The sequence below is a fragment of the Aedes aegypti genome, chromosome 2, assembly GCF_002204515.2.
Source record: "Aedes aegypti strain LVP_AGWG chromosome 2, AaegL5.0 Primary Assembly, whole genome shotgun sequence".
NCBI classification, from domain to species: Eukaryota; Metazoa; Arthropoda; class Insecta; order Diptera; family Culicidae; genus Aedes; species Aedes aegypti.
The window spans coordinates 165889428-165917109 of NC_035108.1; the positions used below are offsets into that span (position 1 = coordinate 165889428).

General features: G+C 36.6%; 1 protein-coding gene across 1 annotated transcript in view; it reads left to right on the plus strand.

Moving 5' to 3' along the window:
* The window catches only part of LOC5572280 (protein rhomboid), a 313031-nt gene that overhangs the window by 15448 nt on the left and 269901 nt on the right, over positions 1-27682 (plus strand). The window contains exons 3-4 of the mRNA XM_021843038.1: positions 2105-2128; positions 2193-2366. Of these exons, the coding sequence (XP_021698730.1) occupies positions 2105-2128; positions 2193-2366 (198 nt within the window). The remainder of the gene's footprint in view (positions 1-2104; positions 2129-2192; positions 2367-27682) is intronic.

A 27682-nucleotide genomic window follows, 5' to 3' on the forward strand; every position in this document is an offset into this window, starting at 1 on the left:
TGACGAAAACTATACGCACGGTGAATGGTGACATAGAACGGTACGAGGCGACCTTAACATGACATTAATAAACATAATTTTTGAGTAATTTTTTGTTATGCATCACTAGTTTTAGATTTTTCCCTGAATTATTATATAATTGCAGGTAGTGGTATTCTAGTATGTTTCAAATTATTTGGAAAAGTTATATAATTTTTTGAAGTGCAATGTTTTCTTAAATGCACGGTGAATGGTAGCTTAACGGTACTAGACTCGAATCTAGTACACGATATGATACGGTTTGTCTCGAATTCTTCCAAAATCAATGGTACTCTGGATATATCATGGAGAAGATTGGATAGAATTTTATTAGAATTTGGTCATCAATTGCTCTTGACATTCTTTATTATAATTATTTCTATAAAACACGCTAATTCGTCTCTATCCTGAGATTCGTTCTTTTTTATTTCAAATTCTGAATTCTGAATTCTACCAAAAATTTATCCGACCGTTTTCTAAGAATCTACCAAAAACTTTCTCTTCGATCTCTTCCTCGAATTTTTCCAAACATTTGAGGCATTTTTCAATCTATATTGTTCCTCGACGATATCTTCAGAAACATTCTATTCAACGAATTTTAGCCAGTAAATTCGTTATGAACATGAAATTCGTTATAGGTTATATTTTGAGTTTATTTTGTTCGGAGCTCATGAATTTGGTAGTACTATGACTACAAGCCTTTAGCCTTTAGAGTTATAGTAGCCTTTATATGCCCAGTAGGGTGGTTAGAAATCCAAAAAAGTTTGAAAATCCACTCTCTCATATCCCATATAATTCTTACAATAAAAGCAGTGTTCTGAGAAATGTTCAGCTTTTTAGGTGGTGATTTAAAGGTGGCCAAAATACGATTTAAAGGTGGCCAATCCCAGACAACCAAAATGTACGTATAACGAAATCACCTGGAGGCTTTGTATGTGCAAAATTTCACTTATGAGATGTCGCGAAAAGGCCTTCTACCCGACCAGAAGGAAGAAACAAGATTATAACAGATTGTGTTCCCCTGATATGATTTTTTTATATCACCAGTTGTTATAAAACATGTACCGTTAGTAGTTAAAATAACAAAAATTCTAACAAAATTTGCACCAAACCAAACTAAAATATAACAAACCCTGTTATAATAATAACAAAATTATTACAGAATGTGTTGCAAGGCTGTTACAAAATAACAAAATTCTTACAAACTATGTTACTGTATATGACATCGGATGGTATTTGCAACAAACTTATAAATGCGATGTCAAAAAATCTTGTTATAAATGTGTTACAAAAAATATAACAAGTTGAGAACAAAGCCATTTTGATAACAAAATTATATCAACTTCTGTTATTTTTAACTGCTGCTGATAGGAATGTGTTATTATCTTGTTATGTGGTTCTGGTCGGGTACGTACAAAAGTGGAGGCGATATACGTGCATATATTATGTGATGAATAATAGCATACAATGCAAGAGTGTAATTTTTTTACTGAGCAAACCTGTGATCTTATGCGACTTAACCTATGATAACAGATATTGATTTGACAGCTACTACGGATTGATTCGATTTACTTTGTACGAGTGTACGGGACGACACAAAATGTACAAATGTACACAGAAAAAAGCGTATTGTGCGAGGAAACTCATCAGTCTGACGATTTTATACACCGTGTTTTGCGGTTTCGATGTAGTTTGTATGAATAAACGAGTTATTACATGAACTTTCTTGCAACTTATTGTTGTCTGGGAACGGAAATTACTATGGAGAAATCTTTAAAAAAAATCCAAGCACGTTAGTACTGTATTGTTAGTTAAAATTTACCATCACATAGTAAAAAAACATTAATCCTTAAAAAAAGAAGTTGCTGGACATAGCAAAGTATTTACCATCGTGTTAAACCATACTTTATATTTAGTTTTCGTCGACTAAGAAAGAGGGCAATGTTTCCTTACCCTTCACTGTCAACGCCCATGTTTGTTTTAATATTTTTCGTATTACTCTGATCGCACTCTAATGCGGTGTCTGAGTAGACTTATAAGCATAATATGCTTAACTTAAATTTTTTTTTAATTTTCTACTTTGCAGAAATGGCGTCAACTTTTCGATGCGGTAAGTACCAACACCAATCAATTCATGTCTAGATAATACTGAAATCACCGAAAACCTGTTTCAGTTCGATCCAGAAGGCTTCGGTGAGATTCCGATTGATGACTTTATCGAAGCCCTCAAATCGCCGGAGTTCTTGGCAAATGTACCGCCCAATAAGCGGGACATTCTTTACGATCGTGCCTTGAAGGCTAAAACCTCAAAGGCGGAATCAATCTCGTTCCAGGATTTCGTGAACGTGGTAAGTACCCCGTGTTTAACTCTTACTTAAATTTGTTTCAAATGCATTGTGTGTGTTCTGCAGTTATCTGCAGCACTGCAGTCATAAAAAATACCCTCCACAGTGAGCACAAGTAGAGTACGTTTGGTCGACAAGACAGTGAAAAACACAGCGCTGTGATCGGCCTACGGCTGTTTCAACGAGGCTGGAAGCTACGAAAAAATAAACATTTGTTGCTGTCCACGGAGGTGACATAACAGACGATCGAATAATTGAGAGATGAAAGTAGCAGGACATTTCTGGACGAAACAGTTTCTCACGCCACGTTTTACGACTTTCCTGTCGTCTGTCCTGTTTTTTTGTTTTGTTTTTTTTATACTGTTGGAAAGTGATTAGAAGGTTTTTTTCATAAGAGTTCGTCTGTTGTTTAAGCGTATGGATTGGAAGTTTTTCTTGTTATTTTTCAATTATCTCACCTTAAAATTGAGTAGCCTTTGGGTACCCTAAAGTAGTAAGGCGGCAGAGATCAGTTCAAATTTTGTTATCACAAAACATTTTAAAACACTTTTATTTTAAATGCTTACAGTTTTATGGCTTTTGATAACTACATTGTGTAGGAATTTACGATTACTCATCTATGTAATTTTATATAAGGGGAGTTTACTCATTCAAGCATGTTAAAAGAAACGTATTTTTTTCATTCTAACTATTGATATCAAGAACAACATCCATTAATAATGAATCTTTTTGAATGTTTATGATAACTTGCCGTTTCACCAAATTACTGCATTATGTAAGGGCATTAAGGCTGGAAGAAAGTAATCAATTGTGTTTACCGGAAAACCTGTCGAAAACTGAACCCAGGCCACCTCTGTCGAATCTTAATCCTCTTCGTTGCTAGACCAGTCACGTTCGAGGTGTAAAAATCACATTCCGAATCATAATTACTTTGTAACACCACCCAAAGACAGAGCATACTTACACGTAGTGACTCCACGGGATGGCGGCGGTGCCCTTACGGCAGAGACAGACGGTACTTTTTTATGCAGTCTGCTGATTGCTCGTTTTTATAGTTGTCCGTGTCTCATTTTTTGATGTAGGTCAGTTCCTCTTCCATAACCATCGTCGTCACATGGGAGGTTTGTTTGGTTGCATCTTGGGCTTTTTTATTAGCATCAACATCGACTAGACTTGGGCAAGTTGAGGAAGAATACGAATAAAATGCAATAATTCATGGCCAAATTGAAAAGAAGTTTGACTTTTCGGCAGCGCTCACGCAAAAGGAAAAATCAGAAATGTGTTCAGCTATTTTGGAATGGAAGGAAAAGTTATAAAATTAAGATAACAAAACGTCACGTCTGTACGTGTAGCACACAAAGATAAGAGCTGCAGGACACTTTGTAGGGTTGGTAGTTTTTCATCCATGCAGGAATGTTTACCTTTCGTAATTCTTCCATTTTCTCATAAATAGAGTCGAATTAATTTATATTGGATTTCTGACACCAGTGTCCGTCGTAGTCATCGCTTGCATTCTAGTCGCTGTTGGTGCGGTATCTACAAAGAGGCTCCTTCCCTTCTTTCTCTCTAGAGATCGACCGCTCTCTACTATAAAGGCACACAATGATCAAACGCTGCTGGATCAACCCCGAAAAACGTCCACCGTAGATCCGTAGGTGTCTGGGATTACCTGGAGGTCTCCGTCGTTCCGCTTTGTTGCGCAGCTTCACTGTGTGATAATTTATTTTGAAAAATTAAAAACTAGATGAAAACAAAATATCCGAGTCGAAGCGGGAAGCTATTTAGGCACAATTAGTCTTTATGCAGAAGGACAGTTGTATAAATCTGTCAGCAGCATTGGCAGATGCCGCCTTTTTGGGGTGCCGTCTTGTTAGCTGAATCGGGTAGGTCCGCTCATTGTGTGCGGTATTTGTTATAAATCTATGTAAAAGTCCATAGGTTTGATTTCAATCGGTAAGAAAATACCGCCAAAACTGATGTATCATCACGCTCACACCGATGGTACCAATTTGGGTGGGGATTTAAATTTGTATTCGGTTTCATTGCACGAATGTTGGTGCTGAACAGTTTTGATAATAAGCAGAAATAAACCTCCAACAATTTTTGTTTATTTTGATATTAATTTGTTTAATCATTTAACGATCACCAGCGCTATTGAAAAAGACCTATGCAGAGGGTTGTTGTTTCGAATCCCACTGGTTGAGGTTTTTTTTCCAAATTGAATTTCCAATTCAATTTTCTCGACTTATTTATCTATCTTGACTTATCTTATCTCGGCTTATCTAGAATATCTTTGTGCTTACACGATTAATAAATGCAGAGAAAGTGAATACGCATAGCGCATTTTAGTGATTTTTAAATGTTTAACATAACACACAAAATTTGATATTCCATACATCAAAGTTGAGAATTAGAAACGGGTTTTGTTTGCTGGATATAATTTGCGCTTGCACCTTACACTTAACTCCACTCATAAGGCTCTGTACAACATCTGACTACAGCTCCTTCTGTACGACAAATCACTTTTTCTTTAGGTCTTCCTCATTGGGATGCTTAGGTAGTGTTTCCTAGTATTTGTCGATGGACCTTAGTTCCGGTGCGCTGGGGGTTCATGTCATTGGATTCGAAAGAGACCCCGTTTGTTTCGTACAACTCCAGGACAACATTTGAACAATGGCACGAAGTCAGATCTGGCCAGAAGATCTTAGAGGGTCTCGTGTTGTACACGGATGAAATTCATAAATTGGTCGTGCTATCAGGACGACAAATCTTGGTTCCTGGAATAAAATCATGACTATTCATAAACGTAGCATCAAGAGCGACAACACAAAGCGGTGCACTTTGCTTCAAGTCATTCGCATCGATCACCCATCATTCATCACGATAGAATGGTACAGTGGTAAAGTACGTGGCTCTTAATCGGAAGGTTTTTGATTCGAATCTTGCTACAGCAAATTTTATTTTTTTTGTTTTCATTTTATCGGGTTGACTGACAGAAATATAAATAGATTCGAAATGGATGCGCGAATCATGATTTTCGAGCATTCGATGAATGATTTCGAGCACTCAGCTGCAACTTGGGCCGCGTTACGATAATCTGACTCATGATATCGTGAGTCCAAATCATGGTGTATTTTCATAACATGAAAACATACTTGAATCAAGATATCCGGGTGCATAATCATGATTTTGGATTCTGATTTCTACTCGTGTAGAGAAACATCAAAATTGTCCTGGGCGGCGAAGAACAGATGATAAGACAATGAGGGGGGGTCCACCGTTTCTGGGCCCCTGATTTTCCCACCGCATTGACGTAGGACTACGTCTTTCTTCTCTATACAGGAGTGAAATTGGAATTTCAAAACCAAGAGCGTTACGTTGGCATGAAATATTTTAAACGTTTATAACTTTTTGCTGGCTTAAGGTGAAGATGAATCGAAGCCAAACTTCAAATTTTCAAGAGCACGGATCGGGAGAACCAAACATCCGTTTAAGCTGAAAACTTAATCGATTGGTCACTAGCTGGTGGTGACCAATCGATTAGGTTTTCAGTTCAAACGGGTGTTTGGTTCTCCAGATCTGTGTTCTTGAAAATTTGAAGTTTGGCTTCGATTCATCTTCACCTTAAGCCAGCAAAAAGTTAGTAGTTAAAATAACAAAAAATCTAACAAAATTTGCACCAAATTAAACTAAAATATAACAAACCCTGTTACAATTATATCAAAATTATTACAGAATGTGTTGCAAGGATGTTACAAAATAACAAAATTATTGCAAACTATGTTACTGTTTATGACATCGGATGGTATTTGCAACAAACTTGAAAAAGGGATGTCAAAAATATAACAAATGTTGTTATAAATGTGTTACTAATAATATAACAAGTTGAGAACAAAGCCATCTTGACAACAACATTTTATCAACATCTGTTACTTTTAACAGCTCCTGATAGGAATGTGTTATAATTTTGTTATGTGGTTCTGGTCGGGTAATCATCAAGCTGCTCCAAATCCAGCGACTGGATTCTGAAATCGTTCTAGATTTGTAGATTGACTGGCCCTTCCGCTCATCTGATCTGATTTACTATGAATAATTGACAATAGCCAATAGGGGCCTTCCTTAGTCGAATGGTTAAAATCCGCGGCTGCAAAGCAAAAGCATGGCAAGGGGTTCGATTCCCGGTCGATCCAAGATTTTTTTGTAATGGAATTTTCCTTGACTTCCCTGGCCATAGGGTATCATCGTACCTGCCACACGATGTACGAAAGCGGAAATGGCAACTTTTTCATAGAAAGCTCTCAGTTACTAACTGTGGAAGTGCTCATTGAACACTAAGCTGAGAAGCAGGCTCTGTCCCAGTGAAGGCGTTATGCCAAGAAGAGGTGTCCTATCATCTGCAAAAAGCTACCGCGCACTGTTGTTAGAGTCTGACCCAGAACTGATTGAAGTTGTGCCCATAGTAGTCCTACGTCAACCCCGCGGTAATGTAACAGACGTTACCCACCCCATTTTTTTAAGATCACAAAAATTTCCGAAGATGCTTGAATGTACGCAATTTAATAAGGACATTCTATGTTTTATGCAGTAATTCTGTTATTATTCTGAAAATAAAACATTAAAATGTTAAAGACTAAACCGCTTTCGGCGATCCCAGTTTAAGTGAAAATATCTTCTCCCTGGTTTATATCTTCCGGAGGAAATTCATATGAGGCATACATGTTTGCTCAGATTATCATACGTTTATAAATCCTGTTTCACGAAGTATCTGGCCGTTACTTTTCAATCACTGTGATGCCTCTAGTTGTCTTAGGGAAAAAAGCCTTTTGATCTGGAAGAATAGTTAATTCAGTGGTGAAAATTTCATTGAGATTCATATATATTTGCGAAAGTTAACAAAAAAAAAGATCGCGAAAGACGTGAGAGAATTCTGTCTAAATACGTTGAAAATCCAAGAAAATCTTTAGAAATGGTAACAAAAATTCTCGTTTTTTTAATTTTGAATCAATAATTTTACCTTATTAAACATAAGGTGAATGTCCTGGGTTAGTTTGAATTGATTTTAGCAGATAAAATTCGTTCTGAGGTTGAAGATTTGGCAAATTGTTTGCGGTTATGGAAGAAAATCATCTCTGGTTTTTATCACTAGAGAAACAAGATGGACTAGTTCAAAAGAAAAATTGCCTTTAAAATATATTTTTTTTCATCCATTCAATCGTCCCGGGAAGTTCTGACCCGACCTATCAAGCTGTCATTACAGTCGATATGCCATAGAATGGTGTTAGAACAATAACGTCACGTTAGTGTGAAAATACTAATATTTCGTTAAATAAATTAACTCATTTCGCGTGGTAAAAATGGACAAATTATGGGTGAAATTATGAAAAAAATCCATGTGCTCGGCTGGGATAATATTTCAGTGAGAGAATTATCGATCCACAAATTTGTCCGTATATCCGACCGGAAAGTTTTGGGTAATTATCAAGTGTAAATCTTATAAATTAGTCCAAACAATGAAAACTAATTTAAAAATATTCTTAAAAAAATGTCATATGAGGAAGACAAAGTACTGTGGAAAAATGGAATTTAGCACAAAATTTAGAAAACTCGACAACGCTGATGAAGTCTTTTTTCTCATATCTTTCCCTTAAAGTTCATTAGAAAAAAGGTCTAAAATGATGCGCTCAGATTGTTTGTGCTCTTAATTTCCTCTTATAGAAATCGCCCATTTTGCGCGGCAAAATTGGAACAGACTTTACTTTTCAGTGTTGCCTCACTTATCGACGAAACGCCATAGGCTCAAGAATTGATCATTCAATCATCCGCAATCATTAAACATTGAAAACCAGTTTTTTCGTTCAAATTTAAAGAAATCTCCATGAAAATTTATCATTGCGTTATAGATAGTAAGTGTAATGCAATGATAGATTTTCATGAATATAGTTAAGAATTTGACCAAAAAAAACTGGTTTCGAAAATTTATACCTGGCGGTAAATTGAAGCATTCATCGTAGAATTTATGATTTTTTTGACAACGTTCCTCACGATACACCTGACAGAAAAGCTTAAATGGTTTTTGTAAGATTTACTACGGAATTTTTTTTTCTCTTTTTAGTCTTTTGTAGTGGTCAATCATTGGCCTTCTAAGGGATGGTATTTTTACTGAAAGTAATTGTATTTAACATCTTAGAAAATGTTTTGCATGAACTCCGAAGTTTCATGTCTTAAAAATGTGATGAGAAGGCAATTTCAACGCAATCGTGATCCTGCTATGAGAATTATATGGCAGGATCTGCAAAAATAAATTAAAAACGATTTTCTCAATGAAGAAACTAAAATTTTGAAAATAAAATGTCTCAATTGGACCCTAGCTCTAACAAGGGAAGATCACGATGGTGTTACACGGGGTTTTCAACCAGACTACCAGACATGTCGAAATATGAAAAACCCAAGGCCTTTCGGATGATGGATCAGTGGTGTAGCCTCCGTAGGCTCTGCAATTTTGTACGTATATAATTCTATTGAGCTAATTGAAAATTTGACAAAAATATTTTTTCAATATTTATTGTGATGGTAGATAACAGAATTGACATTGATGTATAAGTAGATGAAAATCCGAATTTAGTATTACACCATTTAATTCCACTAGAGTTTGTATCCGTAGACAGATACGCGTATTTCGACCTTATTTATTGATTATCATTAATGTTTGTTATCGAAGATTTATTATCATTAATGTATGTTTAAAATGAATTTTTTCATGCCATAGGCGTAGCCAGACAAACGTCAAGTAGTTATAACTATATATAATTATATATATAATCATTCTTAAAAATACGTGACTCTTTTGGGAGAAATAGGTGATATGTGCGGGTGTTAAGATCGGTAAAAACATATAATGCAGGACCAAAACACAAAAAAAAAAAACGAAACTTTACAAATTTTCACACTTTGCAACACTTTTTATGTAGAGTGTAGCTAATTGTTTGCACTTTAACACTAGTCCTTATCTCTTTACAGGGTATTATCCATTTCCCCAATTAGATTATTGAACAGAATAGCCTCTTCAGAATCTGGGAGATAACCCTTATTTATTTTCCTGTTTACATTATTAACTTAGCTCCTACACCGCCTTCAATATATTCTAATATACTTTTTGTATTTTTTTTTATTCAATTTTTCTGGGTTATGTTTTTATACATTTTTTGGTTTTGTAATATATTCCAGTGACTGAAGACAAACTCTTTCTGATTATACGACTCTGAAAAACAGACAAGTTACACCAAACGAAAACTAAAGCAATCGAAGAATTTATGAGGCTATTTTATTCTGAGGGGGGAAAATGTTAAAAACGCTGGGTAAAGAGACATAGGCCAGTGCAACGATGCAAACAAACTTACATACAAAAAAGTGAAGAAATTTGTGAAATTTTGTTAGCATTAGAGTTTTGTAAATAATAAATACATCATGTATTATGAAACTGTCTCTTATTTTGTCAGATTTATAAAGACTAATCTAAAAACTATTCCAAAATTATTTACATTTATGTCCTTACTGACTACACTATTGTTTGGTATCCCAATGAGCTTTGCAATTCAACGCATATTTTAAATCTGGAAATCAGCCCCTTTTATAACCAAGGAGGTTCTCCTTGGCAACATTCATTGTCAATGCTCTCTATACCTCCATATCATCTACTCTACATTATTCAACTAGCCCCTTTTCGAGTCATTTTTACTATACTATTGAAATAAAACATTAAGTTTATCTCGGGTTCTATGATAGATATTTGAAAACTATGCAGTGAACGGAATATTGACACCAAAATAAACTTGTTTTTATTGGAAGAGTATGGCAAGAAGAACCGATTCTATTACGCCTATGTCATAAAAACTTATTATTAACATATAATAATGTGAACTCTGTTCATTCAATAATGTCAACATTGCTATCACAATAAATACTGAGAAAACTCTTTTCGTCAAATTTTCAATTAGCTCAAAATTGTACAAAATTGTCCCTTTCAGAGTCCCTCCTTGCTACACCACTGGTCCATGACCCGAAAGCTTTTTTTTATATTTCAACATGTAGAATCTATCAGAAATCGTCTGGTTGAAAAACCCGTGTAACACCATCGTGACCTTCTCTTGTAAACTCTTAGCCCTTTTGAAAATTGTCAGAAATTTTTAAAAAATCTCAGAAGCCAGACGAAAAACAAATTGTTACTAACTAACTGCGAAAAAGCTCAAAAACTTGCTATGCAGTTTGAGAGCGCTCAGAATTTTAATTTAGGACTTACTAGCCCAATTGAAAATTAAGTTACTTATGGCTTACTTAAGTTACTTATGACATTTGTTTTAACGTGTAACACGTGAATTCGACAGTGTTCGTGTTAAACGAAGGCTTGATTGTTAAATTAAAAAAAAAAAACTTTAATTTTCCATCATACATACATTGTTAGAATAATCCAAAGTTTTTTCAGGTTAATCATTAGAACTCCAAGTCTGAAAGACTTTCTGTAAGAGCTAGTGTTCTTCAAGCTAGCACTTTGGGGCCAAAGCTATACAAAATATTTACATCTGACTTACCTGAGTTACCTCAGGGATGTAAAAAATCTTTATTTACTCACCGCCAAAGGACGAAGCCTGCGTGTCATCTGTAGTAGATTGCAAAAAAGTTTGGATGTTGTTTCTTCATACTTGCAAAAATGGAAGATATCTCTAGAATACTTTGTCTTTCTAGCCCCTTTACCTTATGTACGCAAATAATGTAAACTTGTATTACTTCCTCGTTGAACTAATTTTTTACATGTACTAGTTGCAATATGTCTGGGATGAACAGGATGATACGTCTTTCGCACATGTTAGTCTAGAAATTATTCTACTTACATACATTGTCATAAGGAAAAGGTGCGAAACACTTTTCTCTATTATCCTTTAGTTATTCTTACAGCAGATGTCTGCGGCATGTTAGCACCATCGCAAATTACTGTATCGTCACCCTAGTGTCATCCCATTTTCACTAGAATAGCCATAATGTCGCATCTACGGATCCTTCTGCAATGGAAAAAATAGAGGAAACCGGATGCAGCCGACTGCACGTACGAGGAAGGTGAGCACATGTTGTGTGTTCCGCTTGCTAACAATATAGTTTGGGGTGTGGTGACAATGTTACCCTTAAATACCGGAATACAAAGGAATCCGTACCAGTTCCAATAATTAAGCAAATTAAAATATGTTACGAAGCAACCGATGGATGGCACCAGCAAGGTAATCCGATCCTCATTTTCGATCATTTCCATGTTCTCCCGTCTTGAACATATTTGAACTAACGTAGCGCACATTTTCGATGAAACCCTTGGGCACGATTCCGAAGCAGCACGTGCTCGGTACTTTCTCGGAGGGTTTTTTTTGAGATCACGAAATTCGATTACCTACGTCGAAGGCAACACGCCAGATGACACTGTTGTCGCCACCGCAGCCGTCTGCCAGGGATTTCCTAATGGGTTTAAATAAACAAATATTGAAACCACTTAGTCTATATAAAGCGCATAAAGAGTACACCAGAGATAGGGCAAGAAACTACACACAATTAGTCCAAATAGGAGAGCTGGTTAGAGAAGTGAGAACGATGGGTAACAGACGTGCTATCTCTAGTGGCCCTTGTTAGCTCTGAAGATGTTGGCAAAAGGTTTTTGCGACTACAAGAGATTGAAAATGTTCTATAGATACTTGAAAACTGCTCCATGATAAAGAATGATGATTACTACTGCAATTTATATCATGTTCCATAAATAAACAACTGCTGCATAAATAACATCAGGGGTACCGTAATCCGGGGTAACATTGATCAGCGGGGTAACATTGATCGGGATGACTCATCTTGTTAAACGTTCAAATAAAGATTTATTGATGAAACATTTTCGAACCATGAATGGTGCCTCTCTTTCGTATATTCATAAGCTAATGATAATTAAGGTTTTTGCTAAAATTGCGTTTAGTTCATGCGCAAATTTGTCAACTTTTTGAAACAATGATTTCTATCATTTTCACTGACACTACCGAAAATTCATGTCTCACATGAGTTCTGCAGACGATGTGATCAAGGAAAATGCGGTTCTTACTAAAAATGGCATCGCCGAAAACGATTCCGTTGTCAAATCTTTCATAAGTTTATTCAATTAGGCAACATTAACTAATTACTATTACGAATGTAGAATTTCCTGAGGAAATTGCCTACTTTTAGGCGTATTCCGCGGTTCATGGTGTTTTTAATTTTAAAATAACTCAAAAAGTAAATGACTTGTAAGAGTTTGGTCTTCATATTCGGCGTCAGGGGCCCTGATTTTAGTAAGTAACGACATTTCCAATATTAGCGAACGTTGTTTACTTGGGTGATCAATGTTACCCCATATCAGCTGAATCAAAAAATCACTTAAAACATTTATTTAAACATGTTTAAATCTTTCGAAAAACAAAATAAAGTACATAGTTAGGAGCGGTGGGTGCCAGTACTTGTTTTAAAAATATGAAACTTGTAACATTTGTATTGTGAAATGAAAAATTTAAGAAAAACTAAAAAAAATGATCAATGTTACCCCGGATTACGGTACCGTCAAAACCACAAATTTTCCAACTTAAGGCTGGTTTGCTTCTGACAAGAAAAGGAATAATCTATCTCGATGCGTGGAAAATTTCTTTCCAGAAATGGTCAAGAAAATCACGTTTTTCTGATCACAGTACGCAGTTGAGAAGAAATGTGGTTTCAAATGGGGCTCTCTGTAGGAAATTTGTTGACCCCTTCAGTCTAGCAATATTTTACTTTTCTTGAGCAAAACAGCATACCGTAATTTCGGGTGAAATTGATCCTTTTGCACGTTTTTTCTAGTCTGTTTTCTATGATGTTAACAAAGCCAAACAACTAAATGCAGGAAAACGAGTACGAAGGTGAGCCTCATCGATTCATGTACCGAAATTTTCTAACAAATCTCATTTTAGTTTTAACAAATATCTCTAAAATAAAAAATCAGGGGATCTCATTTCGGGGTGAAATTGATCACTTGTCAATACCATTATTGTTAGTTTTCAAAACAACTCTACATGATAAATTTGAGCTCCCTGAATCCGAATATGCTTGTCAAATTCTTAACAATGCAATTTTTTATATAAATAACGAATAGTTATATTTCAAGAACTACGCGGAAAACGCCTAAATGTATGCAATTTCCTAAGTAATTTAATGATATCTAACAGAAATTCAATTATTTCAACCATATGAGCTAATTGGTACGAGTTTTGGTGATCAAATCTGATTTGGGGATATTTCTCAAGCATGCTCACAAACTTTCAGGTTTATTCCATGTTCAAATCCTTGCTTAGAAATAGCAGTTCATAGGTGTTTGTCAATACTGCACCGTGCATGATATTGAAATTTTACGTTATTTTCATAGTAATAAACACTCTTTAATGCAAAATACTTCACAACACACAATTCGACAATAGTTACGACAACCAACGTTCATTTACTGCGGCTTACATTGATGTTTGGGCTCCATTACGAATAAATAAAATCGTGTGATACGATGATCAATTTCACCCTTCTGATCAATTACACCCGATTTTACGGTACCGTAATCCGGAGTAACATTGATCAGCGGGGTAACATTGATCGGGATGACTCATCTTGTTAAACGTTCAAATAAAGATTTATTGATGAAGCATTTTCGAACCATGAATGGTGCCTCTCTTTCGTATATTCATAAGCTAATGATAAGTAAGGTTTTTGCCAAAATTGCGTTTAGTTCCTGCGCAAATTTGTCAACTTTTTGAAACAATGATTTCTATCATTTTCACTGACACTACCGAAAATTCATGTCTCACATGAGTTCTGCAGGCGATGTGATCAAGGAAAATGCGGGTGTTACTAAAAATGGCATCGCCGAAAACGATTCCGTTGTCAAATCTTCCATAAGTTTATTCATTTAGGCAACATTAACTAAATACTATTACGAATGTAGAATTTCCTGAGGAAATTGCCTACTTTTAGGCGTATTACGCGGTTGAATGTGTTTTTAATTTTGAAATAACTCAAAAAGTAAATGACTTGTAAGAGTTTGGTCTTCATATTCGGCTTCAGGGGCCCTGATTTTAGTAAGTAACGACATTTCCAATATTAGTGAATGTTTACTTGGGTGATCAATGTTACCCCATATCAGCTGAATCAAAAAATCACTTAAAACATTTATTTAAACATGTTTAAATCTTTCGAAAAACAAAATAAAGTACATAGCTAGGAGCGGTGGGTGCCAGTACTTGTTTTAAAAATATAAAACTTGTAACATTTGTATTGTGAAATGAAAAACTTAAGAAAAACTAAAAAAAAAGATCAATGTTACCCCGGATTACGGTTCTTAGCTTTAGGCTATGTATGCTGTTTCGCTCAAGAAAAGTAATTAAATTCCTGGACTGAGTGGGTCAAGAAAATTCCTTCAAGAGCCCCATTTGAAATGACATTTCTTCTCAACTGCGTACTGCGATCGAAGAAATGTGATTATCTGGACCTTTTCTTGTAAGGAATTTTCTACGCATCGAGATAGGCGATTACTTTCATGTCAACCAGCCTTTATAGTGAAAAATTGTACCACTAAATAAAATCAAAACACACCATTAATATAAAAGTATACTCCATAAGAAACACATAATGTACCCAGTTTTGCCAGTTGGGTCCTGTTCTAATGTGAAAGCCATATTAGTGTGAGCAATTTCCACTTACTTACTGTAGGTATTATCCCCATCAGGTATTACATGTCAAATGAAATGTATAGCTTTGCTAGAAGAAGTCATCCATATATCTGATGGTAGTATTGAACATTTATTTAAAAAAATACTACTTTTGTGAAAAAGTTCTTCACTGTTACACAACAAATTCACTGAATCTTCCTGCTCTTCTTGCAGAACCGACAGGTGTCATCGTTTAATTGATCCAGTTGTTTAAAATAATATTTATTAGGACAGTGTCCTGTTATCAAACCACAGAATGTGTTCTTCTAATGGGGCCTTCCTTAGCCGAGTGGTTAGAGTCCGCGGCTACAAAGCAAAGCCATGCGGAAGGTGTCTAGGTTTGATTCCCGGTCGGTCCAGGATCTTTTTGTAATGGAAATTTTCATGACCCTGGGCATTGGGCATCATCGTACCTGCAACACGATATACGAATGCGTAAATGGTAACTTTGGCAAAGAAAGCTCTCAATTAATAAATGTGGAAGTGCTCATGTGGGGCCCAGATAGCCGTAGCGGTAAACGCGCATCTATTCAGTATGACCATGCTGAGGGTCGTGGGTTCGAATCCCGCTGGTCAAGGATCTTTTCGTAAAGGAAATTTTCTCGATTCCCAGGGCATAGAATATCTTCGTACCTGCCACACGATATACATATGCAAAAATGGTCAATCGGCAAAGAGAGCTCTCAGTTAATAACTGTGGAAGTGCTCATAAGAACACTAATCTGAGAAGCAGGCTTTGTCCCAGTTGGGACGTAACGCCAGAAAGAAGAAGGAAGTGCTCATAAGAACACTAAGCTGAGAAGCAGGCTCTATCCAATGTTATCCCCCGGTTAATCAGAGCTGCAGCAAAAGATGATAAACAAGCTCTTATAATGTGTCGTTGATCATGATTGTTACAGAGAGTGATAAGTGAGAGATACTATCAATTTTCTCAGGATTCATTCCCTTGACAGAATATTTTCAATATTATAGCAATAAGTGACATTTAATTTTTAAACCTATGCTGCCGTGAATCGCAAGTCTGCATTTTCGTCAAAATTGAGTTAAGGTTGGTTTTCAACATATCTTCCAATGCTCTTTCAGCTGCAATAATGAGATGATATGATTTGTTCGGAAAAAACAGCAAGTTAAATTGTCCCATAATGAAAAGTAACCGCAAATCAGTCCCACTACAGATTTCCGCACCGTGCCACACAAAAATGAACCGTATTTTGCTCATCTTTATATTTTTCTCGGAAGGATATCGTAGTGAAAAGCAAACTCTGAAAGTTTCATTAAGATTTGAACATTTTTCAATCCGCTGGAATTTCTTGAATATTCGTATGGAAAACGAATTTGGAAACTTCACAGCCCATTCTCTCAATGCCTACTTTTTATAGATGGGACTGACTTGCGATTCACGGCAATATCGAGCAATTTTCCTATTGGTGCATTCAATAGGCTACCGAAAATATTCTTTTCCTCTGCGCATACCTCCGCCGACTCGACATAGTAAGTATATTCGACAGATTTCGATGCACCGACAGCCTGTGCGCGGTGTTGATTGATCCGCTTTCAAACAACATTCAACCCCTTTTAATCATCTCGTTTACTCGTCGTCCCGGCCGCACTTTACTGGACAGGATTGATGGGTGTTTGTGTATGGAATTGAATTGTTGTTTTGTCTCTACGTTCGATGGATAATTATTTTCCCTCGAGCAGCTCGGAGAAAAATCGGAACAAATTGGTTGCAATGTAGTTGGGTTTTTAGTGTTAAAAGGTTGAACCCTATACTGTCCCTGTATCAAATGTAACTTTAAGGAGAATACGCCTAAATGTGGGCAAATTTCCAAGGACATTCTACATTCTTTAAAGTAATTCGTTAATATTGCTGAACATACTTATGAAAGTTTTGGCAACGAAATCGTTTTCGGCGATACCATTTTTAGGAACAATAGATATCAACAAGAAAAATGTCTTGCTCATATCGTTTGCAAAACTTTTGGGAGACATGAATCTTTGGTAGAGTTATCCATAAACTTCTAAATCATTGTTTCAAAAAGATGAAAAATTTACGCATGAACAAAACTTAATTTTCATAAATACCTCGATTTGATAACCATATAAACATAAGAATGAGATGCAACATTTAATCATTTAAAATGTTTCAACAAAAAATGTAGACTCAAACTTTTTACGAAGAGGATTATTTCAATCAATGTTTCCCCGCTGATCACGTTCACGAGCCAGGAGCGAGCCCAACACGCGAGATTCATTCAAAGTTCTCACGTTTTAAGATCCGACTTTCCAATCGTTGTCCTTTATTCATTGCCAGGTATATTGCCGTAAAATCAATCCGTTTGCTCTACTTTTACCTTTCCTGGTTCGTGAAGAGTCTTCGATAGGCCACCTAAACAGGGTTGCGCTACATGCATCGTGCATAGAGGGGCTGCCTTCTTTTGTACGTAGAAGGCCTTTTCGCGACATCTAATAAGTTAAATTTTGCATATGCAAATCCTCCAGGTGATTTCGTTATACGTACATTTTTGTTGTCTGGGCTGGTTCTCGAAAGTTTCAAGTTCTTTTGGGTGCGTTGTTAGGAAGAAAAACTCAGGACGAACACATTGTAATCATTCTTGTCCTCTCGTCGTTGTGTTTCGATACATTCTTTCTGTGTTGTCCCGTTACAGCTCTGGGTTACCTGTCCCATTAAGCTTCATCAACTTTGAAGTCTAAGTAGCTTAAGTATTATTATAAGAGAACAATACAAATCGCAAAAAACTCCTTTCCCTTTCTTTTGTATAAATGCAATTAAAAACGTCGAATCTACCGCAAGTTCTTCGGTTCTCCAAACTAAAGTTTATAAAAAATAAGATGATTTCAGCTCTGTTTTGCCACATGACACTTGAGCCTAGTAATAAAATATTATTATTTAGGCACTAATAAACTTTTACTGGTACGTTACATATCTTAATAAAATCGGCATTCGTCTTCAACAAAGTTAAAAAAAAGCAACATAAATTATGCTAGATCATCTGTTCCAAAGTGTTTTGAGTAATGCAGCATAAATCCGGGTGTCCGTAAATAACCCGAACAACGAAATACGGGGAAGATTATGTCTCAATGAAAACAATAAAAATCAATGTCAATGTATGTACCTCCTTAGATACATCTATATTTTAACAAAAATATGATGTCCAATAATTTGAAAATTATTGCTTCGTTATTCCGCCAGTCATTATAGAAATTTCTTCTCCCTAAATTCTGGAAGAGATAAATCCAAAAGTCCAATTATTGTTTGAAGTTATCTACACGATCATGGCTTTACGATAGGCTGGAAGTACAAAATTATTCGGTTCAAATCCTGTGAGTTCAAAGGACATTTCTCATCCGTCATAAAGCTCGAATAACGACACATTTGGCTCGTTTAAAAAAAATGTAATCAGAAATGTGTCCAACTTATTCCTTATAAACATTATAGATCAAGATATTGAGCCATGTAGGAATTCTCAATCAGTTTATCGTATACATTCATACATGTATCCAAGGTTTGTAAGGATAATATGTGGAGTTTTACAGGGTAACTTTTCAATTTAGATAGTGACCTTCCATTCTGTCTTTGAAGAATATAAAATTTCACTCCCACTAAATAGTTATCTATCTCAGTTCTCGCTTCCAGCTGCCACAGTTTGTGGACATCTGTAGACTGCTATGCAAATGCGAAGCATTATCGGCAGTTTATTTTTGAAAATTTGAATATTTCTCAGGAATGGATCTCTGCAGGCATTCTACCTTATCCTTAAATTTTGTCACGGACTCGGACAGGACACTACTTTCCCACGGTTGCAGTTCCACCACTCGAGTGCAGGTAAAAACAGACATGAGATCTGTTCGGACAGGATGATAGTAGTCTTCGAAAACTACTAGTTTGGTGGTGACAATTTTCTGATTTGTTTGCTGATTAGATTATCAGTGATAGTAATTTGATGCTATTGTGCGTTGGGCCCTTGATTTGGCTTTTCCAAAAACCTACAGTTTGGTTATGCTCCGCTGCATCTTCAATTGCACTAGTGGACAAAAATAAGACACAGCAAATACCACAAAGTGATGCCGAACAAGCATGGTGACAATGCGTTTCTTGCGCTGATTTGTGACCAGACCGGAGCCGATTAGGCCTCCGTCTGTCCTTCTGGGTTTTCTTCCAATTATGGGGTAAAATTGTGCGGAAAATTACAAACAAAACAAAAGCTGCAGACTTTAGCCCCGACAAAATGGGACCAATGTTGGTAAATAGATGGCAAGTAAATAAAAATAGATTGAGACACAATGCGATGGGACCCTACGATGATGTGGTCCTGTGCGGTCCCAGCAGCAAGAGGAGGAATAAGCCATTTTATGAGACGTTTCGAATCATATGGTTTCCGTTTGTTTACCAGCTTTGAAAGTTTCTGGCGGGCCGATGTATTTACGTTTCTTCTAGCGTTACATTTGGAAGGAGCTTATTCAACAATGGCGCTGGTGGCAATGAAACAAAGTTTTTAATTTTCGCATGTAAAATTGAAATCAGCAAGCAGGGAAGGTATTTTTCATTTACAGGTAACATAATACATGTAAGCCAGGTAGAAACATGCGCTGAAAGAGACGGGGACGTCATCGCCAACAAAAATGTGACCAGCGCCATTCAGATATCATGCTAGTTTTTTGAACAACAACAATGAGCGGCCCGCCGGAAAACGTCAATCGAACGTCTCGTAAAATGGCTTATAAGAGGATAATGCAAGCTGTCAGTCCTCTTTGTGAGCACCGCCGACAAGCGGCAGCATGATGAGCATGTCTTGGACCTAAATGGAAAATATAGAATAAATAGAAGCAATGATAAATTAACGGCAATTTGGTGTGACAAAAGGACTGGACTGCTGCATGGCGAGTCTGATTGGGACCAACCATCCATAATTGTGCAAGCGGGAGATGGGACAGTTTCCGGAATCAGTTAATAATTTTTAAAGTATTTAGAAGTTTTACTATTTGAGAGCTCTATTATATGTTGAGGGTCCAGATAGTCGTAGCGGTAAACGCGTAGTTCTCCATCAAGACCATGCGGAGGGTCTTGGGCTCGAATCCCACCATACTTTTCGGTTTGCTTTTTTTTTTATCTTTGACCACCCGATGAACAAATGCAAAACATACTGATTGGCAAAAAGCTTTCGGTTACTAACTGCGGAAGTTTTATTAGTATCAATCTGTAAAGCAGGTTTTGCTACAATTAGGACATAGCGCTAGGAAGAAGAAGAATTTCCAACTAACATTTAGTGCAAATGATAACAATCGAAGTTTTCTTCGTTTTGATTCTGAGTAAATGCACTTCATACAATCAAAAGCTCTTATGCGATCCTTTTACCAACAAATCTGCCGACTATTCAGTTATTTTTAAGCTGTGTTGGCAGCTTTTATGAATACCGATCATTGCATTATCGCGAATTGAATCGTCATAATAATAGTGAAAGCCGATTTTCATGCAAAATACTCAACATTGGCATGCTGAAATTTTGTTGCCTGTGAGCAATCGGTATGAAATTTCGACAGAGGACAAAATGTGCTCGATTTTATTACAACAAAATAAAAAAAATCCGGAACACCCGTTAAAAGTTAAGCATTTGGTGCCATTTCTATCATCAACAAAACTTTCTGAAATATCTCCTTATATTACGATAATCGATAATTATTATAGTGATGAATTTATTAGTAATTTGTAATGGTTCATAAATTCGTAGATTCTTTTATTTTTTAATCTTCTGTTTTTAATGAAATTGTTAAAAAAAGTTTTTGAAACTTTTGATTAATAATGTATGACGACCCTGAAGACGCTTTTCATTCAACACAAAACTTAAAAAAATAATTTTGCCTCTTCTATTTCACTGCAACATAAAAAAAATATATTCTTCAAAAATTCAGGAGAACTCAGATTTTTTATTCTTTTTGTAGAAATTGTAATCGAAAAACCGGATTCCAACAATAATAGCATTAGTTGCCTAATCCTCTAATTTTCCTATGAGAAAGTCATAAAACTTCTCTATGAGAAAGTCATTAAATTCTTCTTCTTCTTCATATTGACATTAACGTCCTCACTGGGACAGAGCCTGCTTCTCAGCTTAAAGTTCTTATGATCACTTCCACAGTTCTTAGCTGAGAGCTTTCTTTGGAAAAATTGCCATTTTCGCATTCGTATATCGTGTGACAGGTACGATAATACTCTAGAAGTCAAGGAAATTTCCATTACGAAAAGATCCTGGACCGACCGGGAATCGAACCCAGACACCTTCAAAACCCAGACTTATTCAAATGCATAAAGCTATGTATGCTATTTAACTCAAAACAAGTAAACACATTTCTTGACTGAATGGGTTGACATTTGAACTGATTTTTTTTCAACTGCGCACTGAGATCAAAGAAATGTGGTTTCCTTGACTATTCCGTCGCATCAAGATAGGCAATTACTTGTCTTTTCAACAGCAAACCAGCCTTAAGAATATAATCGTAAAATGAGTGTCTACAAGCCAATATTTGGTGTTTTCAATTTTTCTCATACTAGCACTTTCGCTACCTTTCTGGCTTTTCGCCCCCCAAATTCAGTTTTACACATTTTTGCCCCCCTAGGCTTAAAAATCGCCTCCCAGATTGGCAAATTCACCCACTTTGGAAATCACTGGTGTTGGTGATGAATTCTTGATTCTAGTGTGTAAAAATGTGTGATTTGACAAACCTCTTATTTATTATGTAATTGACTGAAAATTCGATTCCCGCTTCAGTCCGGAAAACTTTTCGTCAGAAATGTATTCCGACTGTGCCACTGGGCGTTGCATGCTAGTCCGTTTTGTCTAGTGTATAGTAATTTTTCAAGCTACCCAAATGAGTGTAAATTTCTTAAAGAAAAATTCTTTAAAAATATTTTAGAGTATTCTGTAATTCACAAATGAAGAATGGACGTTCCTAATGATTACCTGTGTTTCATTCAAACGTCACTGTTCCTCCTTAGAAACCGTTAAACATTTTGCTTGGAAAATAATTTTGAATTTTGTGTTCATTATGTATTTCAATTTTATCTCTGATAAAATATAACAAACAGTTTCTGTGAACAACTTGTAGAACAATCACGATTTTCAAATTCATCATTTTTTTAACTAGTTAGGCAACTTGAGGTTAGTGGTCACAATGTTAAAGGAAGGACATGGTAAGGATTAGGTTCAGGGTTCTCTGCAGCTCATCCGGGAGGTATATCGTTACCGTTCGATTTTCGTTTCATGGCGTTGGTACCAATTTCGTGTCGGTATTCGTGTGCCGGATGGCCAGGATCCTCAATCCAACAGATAATTAAACTTTTATATCTAAATTCATCATTGGCGTAGCTAGGATTTTTTTTTTCTGGAGGGGGCCAAGCAAATTCTTGTTTTACAAAAGTCAGCCGTAATAAACACGATTTAAAAAAAAATCGTAGTTTGCATACATTTGTATTGATATTATTTGTTTGTAATTTTACCTCATACCGCTGCACATAAGACATATTTTTAAATTTCAATTTCCACTACGGAAAATATTCATTCTTTGTCTCTTTTAGGATTTCTTTCCCTTGTGGTTCTTCCACATGTCCATGTCCTGGGAAATAATTTTTCACTCCTAATAACAACCCACCAAGGAGCGCATCTGCGCTATGCTAAATTTATTTTCTTTCTGCAACATTGACTAGGAAAATATATTCCACACCAATCATCGTGTCTGCTTTTGCTGGCTATTTTTCATCAGACCACAAGTTTTTCCTGCTCAGCCGTTCATGTTCAACCCCAGCTGCGGAAGAGTTTTCCCCCGTTACGACCGGCAGTTGATCTAACTCGGAAATCCCGTGAAACTCATAACTTCAACCAACTGTAACGTATTACATATAGCTTCTGTTGCCGCCGCAGTACCTACCAGACGGCAGTGGTTGTTGGCTACAAAGTATCATAAAGAGCATAAATCACACCGTTCAGCGATACGTGATGAACTAATAGCAGCCTGCGCCCACGCCGTGCTAAAGGGATATCTGATTACATCCACACACGTAAGGTATGCCGTTGAACGTTCACGAAGCCCGATGCAGTTCGTAATCCGGGTCGTCGAAAATTCCGGCTGCCATGTCCGCGCGCGCAAGATGTTAAAGATTAATCACACAAACCCGGTGCAACGAGGCGCCCATCGCTCGTGCCATACTCTGCGCCATGCTCCAGCGGAAATGAATGGGCATTCCGGATGGGCAGGATAGCCTCCGCTGCTCGGCGGTTTCAAAGTTGCTTGCACCTACTCATGTAGGCGAAAAATGCACATGCTGTTTACTGCATTCAGTCTCGACCGCATACACAGATGTGTGTGTTCCCAGAGTTTCCCGTATCCTAGCGGATCAGAAATTTTTTAACTGAAACCATCGATTTGAAACAATTTTGCGTTTAAAATACTCTCGAACTCGGGTCACAGAGATTCTAGGTAGCTGCATACTTAGAATAACCGGGATCGGCGTATGAAATATGATCACTGCTTTTGGGGTGTGATTCCATTTTCCTCATTTTTCAACAGATTTTTTACATCATCTGCCACCCTGGTGAACGGGCGTCGAGAGTCTGGTATTCAATCGAGATAACATTGATCAGGATTAGGGAAAGGAAAACAAACTAGACGGAGGGTACGGTGCTCCATTTACCGTTATTATAGAAAAAAAAAACTTCAAAACTTTTAACTCTGGTTTATTTATAGTTACTGTTTACCAATTCACCAAAATCGTTGGAAATTATTTTGAGTAACGCCTTTTTAAAGACGTGACTGCTCAAATGGTATTACATTACCGAAAATCGTCTCTGAATGTTTTCAATTAGATAAAGTTTAATAAAAACGTTGAAACATTACGTTCTGCCTGTTTCAATTAGAACGAAAAATAAAAACTGGTTTTGAATTAATTCTTGTTTGAATATGTTGGACATTAACGTAATCAATATTTTTAATCCTTTTTAAATGAACAATTTTAAAAAGCATTGTTTTAATGTTTTTTTTTAATTTAACTACTTGTCTAAGAGATCTAACTTTTTGTTTGTTGCTTTCGATGTCTGTAAAGAATGCAGATGTTTCAAATTATATTTTTAGCCATTCTCACCCCTCTGACCCCCATTGTCAACCTCAAGGACGGTGATGAAAAGCGGTAGGTAAATGGATTTATAATTGACAGAAATATGTGAAGGTTTTTTATCACAAGAAAGCATTTTATTTAAATTTTCAGAAATGATTTCCTACAACATATTCAATTTTTTTTAAGAAAGATCGAAAAAGTTTCCATAGTTAACATTTAGCCGTTGGAAACATTCCGTCACATTCAAACCGTTTAGCGGTAGACAGCACAATCCTGCCAATCGGATTTACTGCCAAAATAAAACGATTAGCTCAACTTGACTGAACGTTTTCTGTACATAGAGAATCAAATCCGCGCAACCATTAGGGTTTTCTGCTCTGTGCCGGCAAGGTATTCACACTATCTCGAAACATTCGGTAGGCCAATTGAGGGATTATTACTGTTTACCGCTGGTTTTGTCATGGTTTCGTACAATGTTTTCATTATTTTGTCTTTTTCGTTTGAAGCGACCACCACAAATGAAGTGAGTGCCAACGGTTCCAACGATTGCCGGTATAGTTCCTTCTCTGGAAATCTGCTGGGATTTCTACCAGCTTTCATTTGCACGGTTTGCTTTGTGTCATGGCTATTCGTTAAGATTTATTTATGCGTGAGCGGTTTTTAGCCTGGAATGGGATTTTCAGCAATGGTTCAGTTAATCTATGTGCTATTTGTTATTGCATTAAGTGAGCTTTTCCTGTTCAGAAGCACCGTTGTACCAAATGTAATGTTATTGATCTTTATGTTGATTTACATACATGGTAGGCTGTTTCGAAATGAGAAGTTTGTTGTTTTTTATTATTTGATTAGTATTATTTCAAACATCCTGCATCTCTTATACCTAGGTGTTCTGTGTTAACACAACTATCATCCTAATTTGATAAAACTAAATTAAGTTATAACTGACATTTTCCACATTATATTACATTTCAGTTGTCGTAGCAGTTAATAATTTTAACAGGTGTATTAAATTCACTTTTTAACTGAACCTAACTCAAACAGAATATGCAAAACATTTAATAGAAGATTGCAAAGAATTTAAACTTTAAACTTTTAAACACTTTATGTAATTTACCAAGAATGCAGCTTCAGAATCATCTTCATTTTGAATCTTTCCCCTAACTTAACCTAAATATATGATATAGAAAATTGAAACAGTTTTTGTTCAAAATTATCGTTTTATTGGACATTTGTTCCAATGTTTCCTTGCCTAGTATTCCATGTTTGAAGCTTTTTCTACAATCTAACCCGTAGGAATAATTATCATAAACTGTTTTTTGCCGTCCACTGGCGTTGATGATTCCTATCGCTAACTTGCTACCTATGACATCGACATCGCCTGCCAAGGGTGAAAAAAGTAACATGCAAATAACAGCAAAAAATAAAAAAAGCAACTCGGCCGATGAATCGTTCGTGATACATTAAGTTATGAATATGTAAATTCAAAGAGATTGTTACACGCCAGAGGGTGGCGAAAAAAAACCTCAATAAACCGGTGCCAGCCACGAACGTTGTTCTATTCTTCGGAGGTAAACATAGGAGTGCTCTGGTTTACAGGGCTGCTCAGCCACGAGGTGACGATGATTAATGCTGTTGACCTAGCCGACTTAATGTACCTAATCATAAAATCGATAAAAAGTGAATGACTTTTTTCGTCCTGCGCTGCTTGAACGGTAGTTGACGTTGACGACAAGCATGTAAAAAACGTCTACTTCTTCGCGACGGTCACTTCCACGTTAGGATTTTTTTCATTACGACTGTTCTTCACGCTGTCACAACTAAAGTTGTGTACTGCAAATTCTACCATTTTAGAAATATAGTTAACATTTTCACTTTTTTACTGCAAAAGGATTTTTTATTGTTTCTTCAATGTGAATATTATTCTTAGATGGTTTAAGATGTAAACTAAACAATCGTGAACAATTTAACTGACATATGTGCACTTTTTTTAGGGCTTACAAAATCCCTTTTAAAACGAAAGCATTACAAACTTCGTTGAATCGTATACTTCAGCATCTCTACACTGATCTCTGTAGTAAATTAGGAAAATCAATCAGCATACAAGTTGGTAAACTGGCTTGTAAACAATGCGTTTTTAACAGTCAATACCTCGAAAACTAGACGTGCTATATATTTTTATATATCTCGTTTATTTGGTAGGCTCAGGCGCCATAGGGCATAACAGAGCCAAAACCATTTCTTTTGTTTTTGTTTTAACATTTTACAATTTGTAATTACCTACTTTAAAACTATGTTGGTTTGGGGAACCGAAATACTCGCGGTTGATTCGAGATTAGGGACTACATTTATACAATAGGAAAGGAGAGGATTTTTTGAAGTTTTGACGTTTTCCTATAATGATACTTAAGCTACTTAGACTTAGACGTGCTATGACATATTTGAAAACAACAAATGATTCAGTAACTTTAAATTGGATAAATTGTGATATGTTGTTGCTTGAGACGAAAATTTGTTTCGCAGTGTTATAGTATTTTTTTTTAAATATTTAATTCGCTGTCAAAAACAGAGGGAATGGAAAGTTTAATTTATTAGAGTTTCAAAGTGTTATTTTAAGGCAGATACTACTTACTTATTTGGCTTTACATCAATTATCTTGATAAAGCTTCGACAACAATAATTCGCCAATTCACTCGGTTCATGGCCGCTTCTCTCCATCCTCGACTGTGACCCACGCTCTCCAGGTCCTGATGCACCTGATCAATCCACCTAGCTCGCTGCGCCCCACGCCTTCTTGTTCGGACCGGATTCGTAGCGAACACCATCTTTACAGGGTTGTTGTCCGGCATTCTTGCAACATGCCCTGCCCAGCGTATCCTTCCAGCTTAAGCTACCTTCACGATACTGGGTTCGCCGTAGAGTTGAGCGAGCTCGTGGTTCATCCTTCGCCGCCACACGCCGTTCTCCTGTACGCCGCCGAAGATCGTCCTTAGCTCTCGGCGTTCGAAAACCCCAAGAGCTTGCATGTCCTCCTCGAGCATAGTCCACGCCTCATGCCCGTAGAGGACTACCGGTCTTATGAGCGTTTTGTACATCGTACATTTGGTGCGGGGGTGAATCTTTCTTGACCGCAGTTTCTTTTGGAGCCCATATTAGGCACGACTTCCGCTAATGATGCGCCTTCGTATTTCCCGACTAACATTGTTGTCAGCCGTCAACAAGGATCCGAGGTAGACGAACTCGTCCACCACCTCGAAGGTATCTCCGTCTATCGTAACACTGCTTCCTAGGCGGGTCCTGTCGCGCTCAGTTCCGCCAACCAGCATGTATTTTGTTTTTGACGCATTCACCATTAGCCCGACTCTTGTTGCTTCGCGTTTTAGGCGGGTGAACAAATCTGCCACCGTTTCAAATTTTCTCCC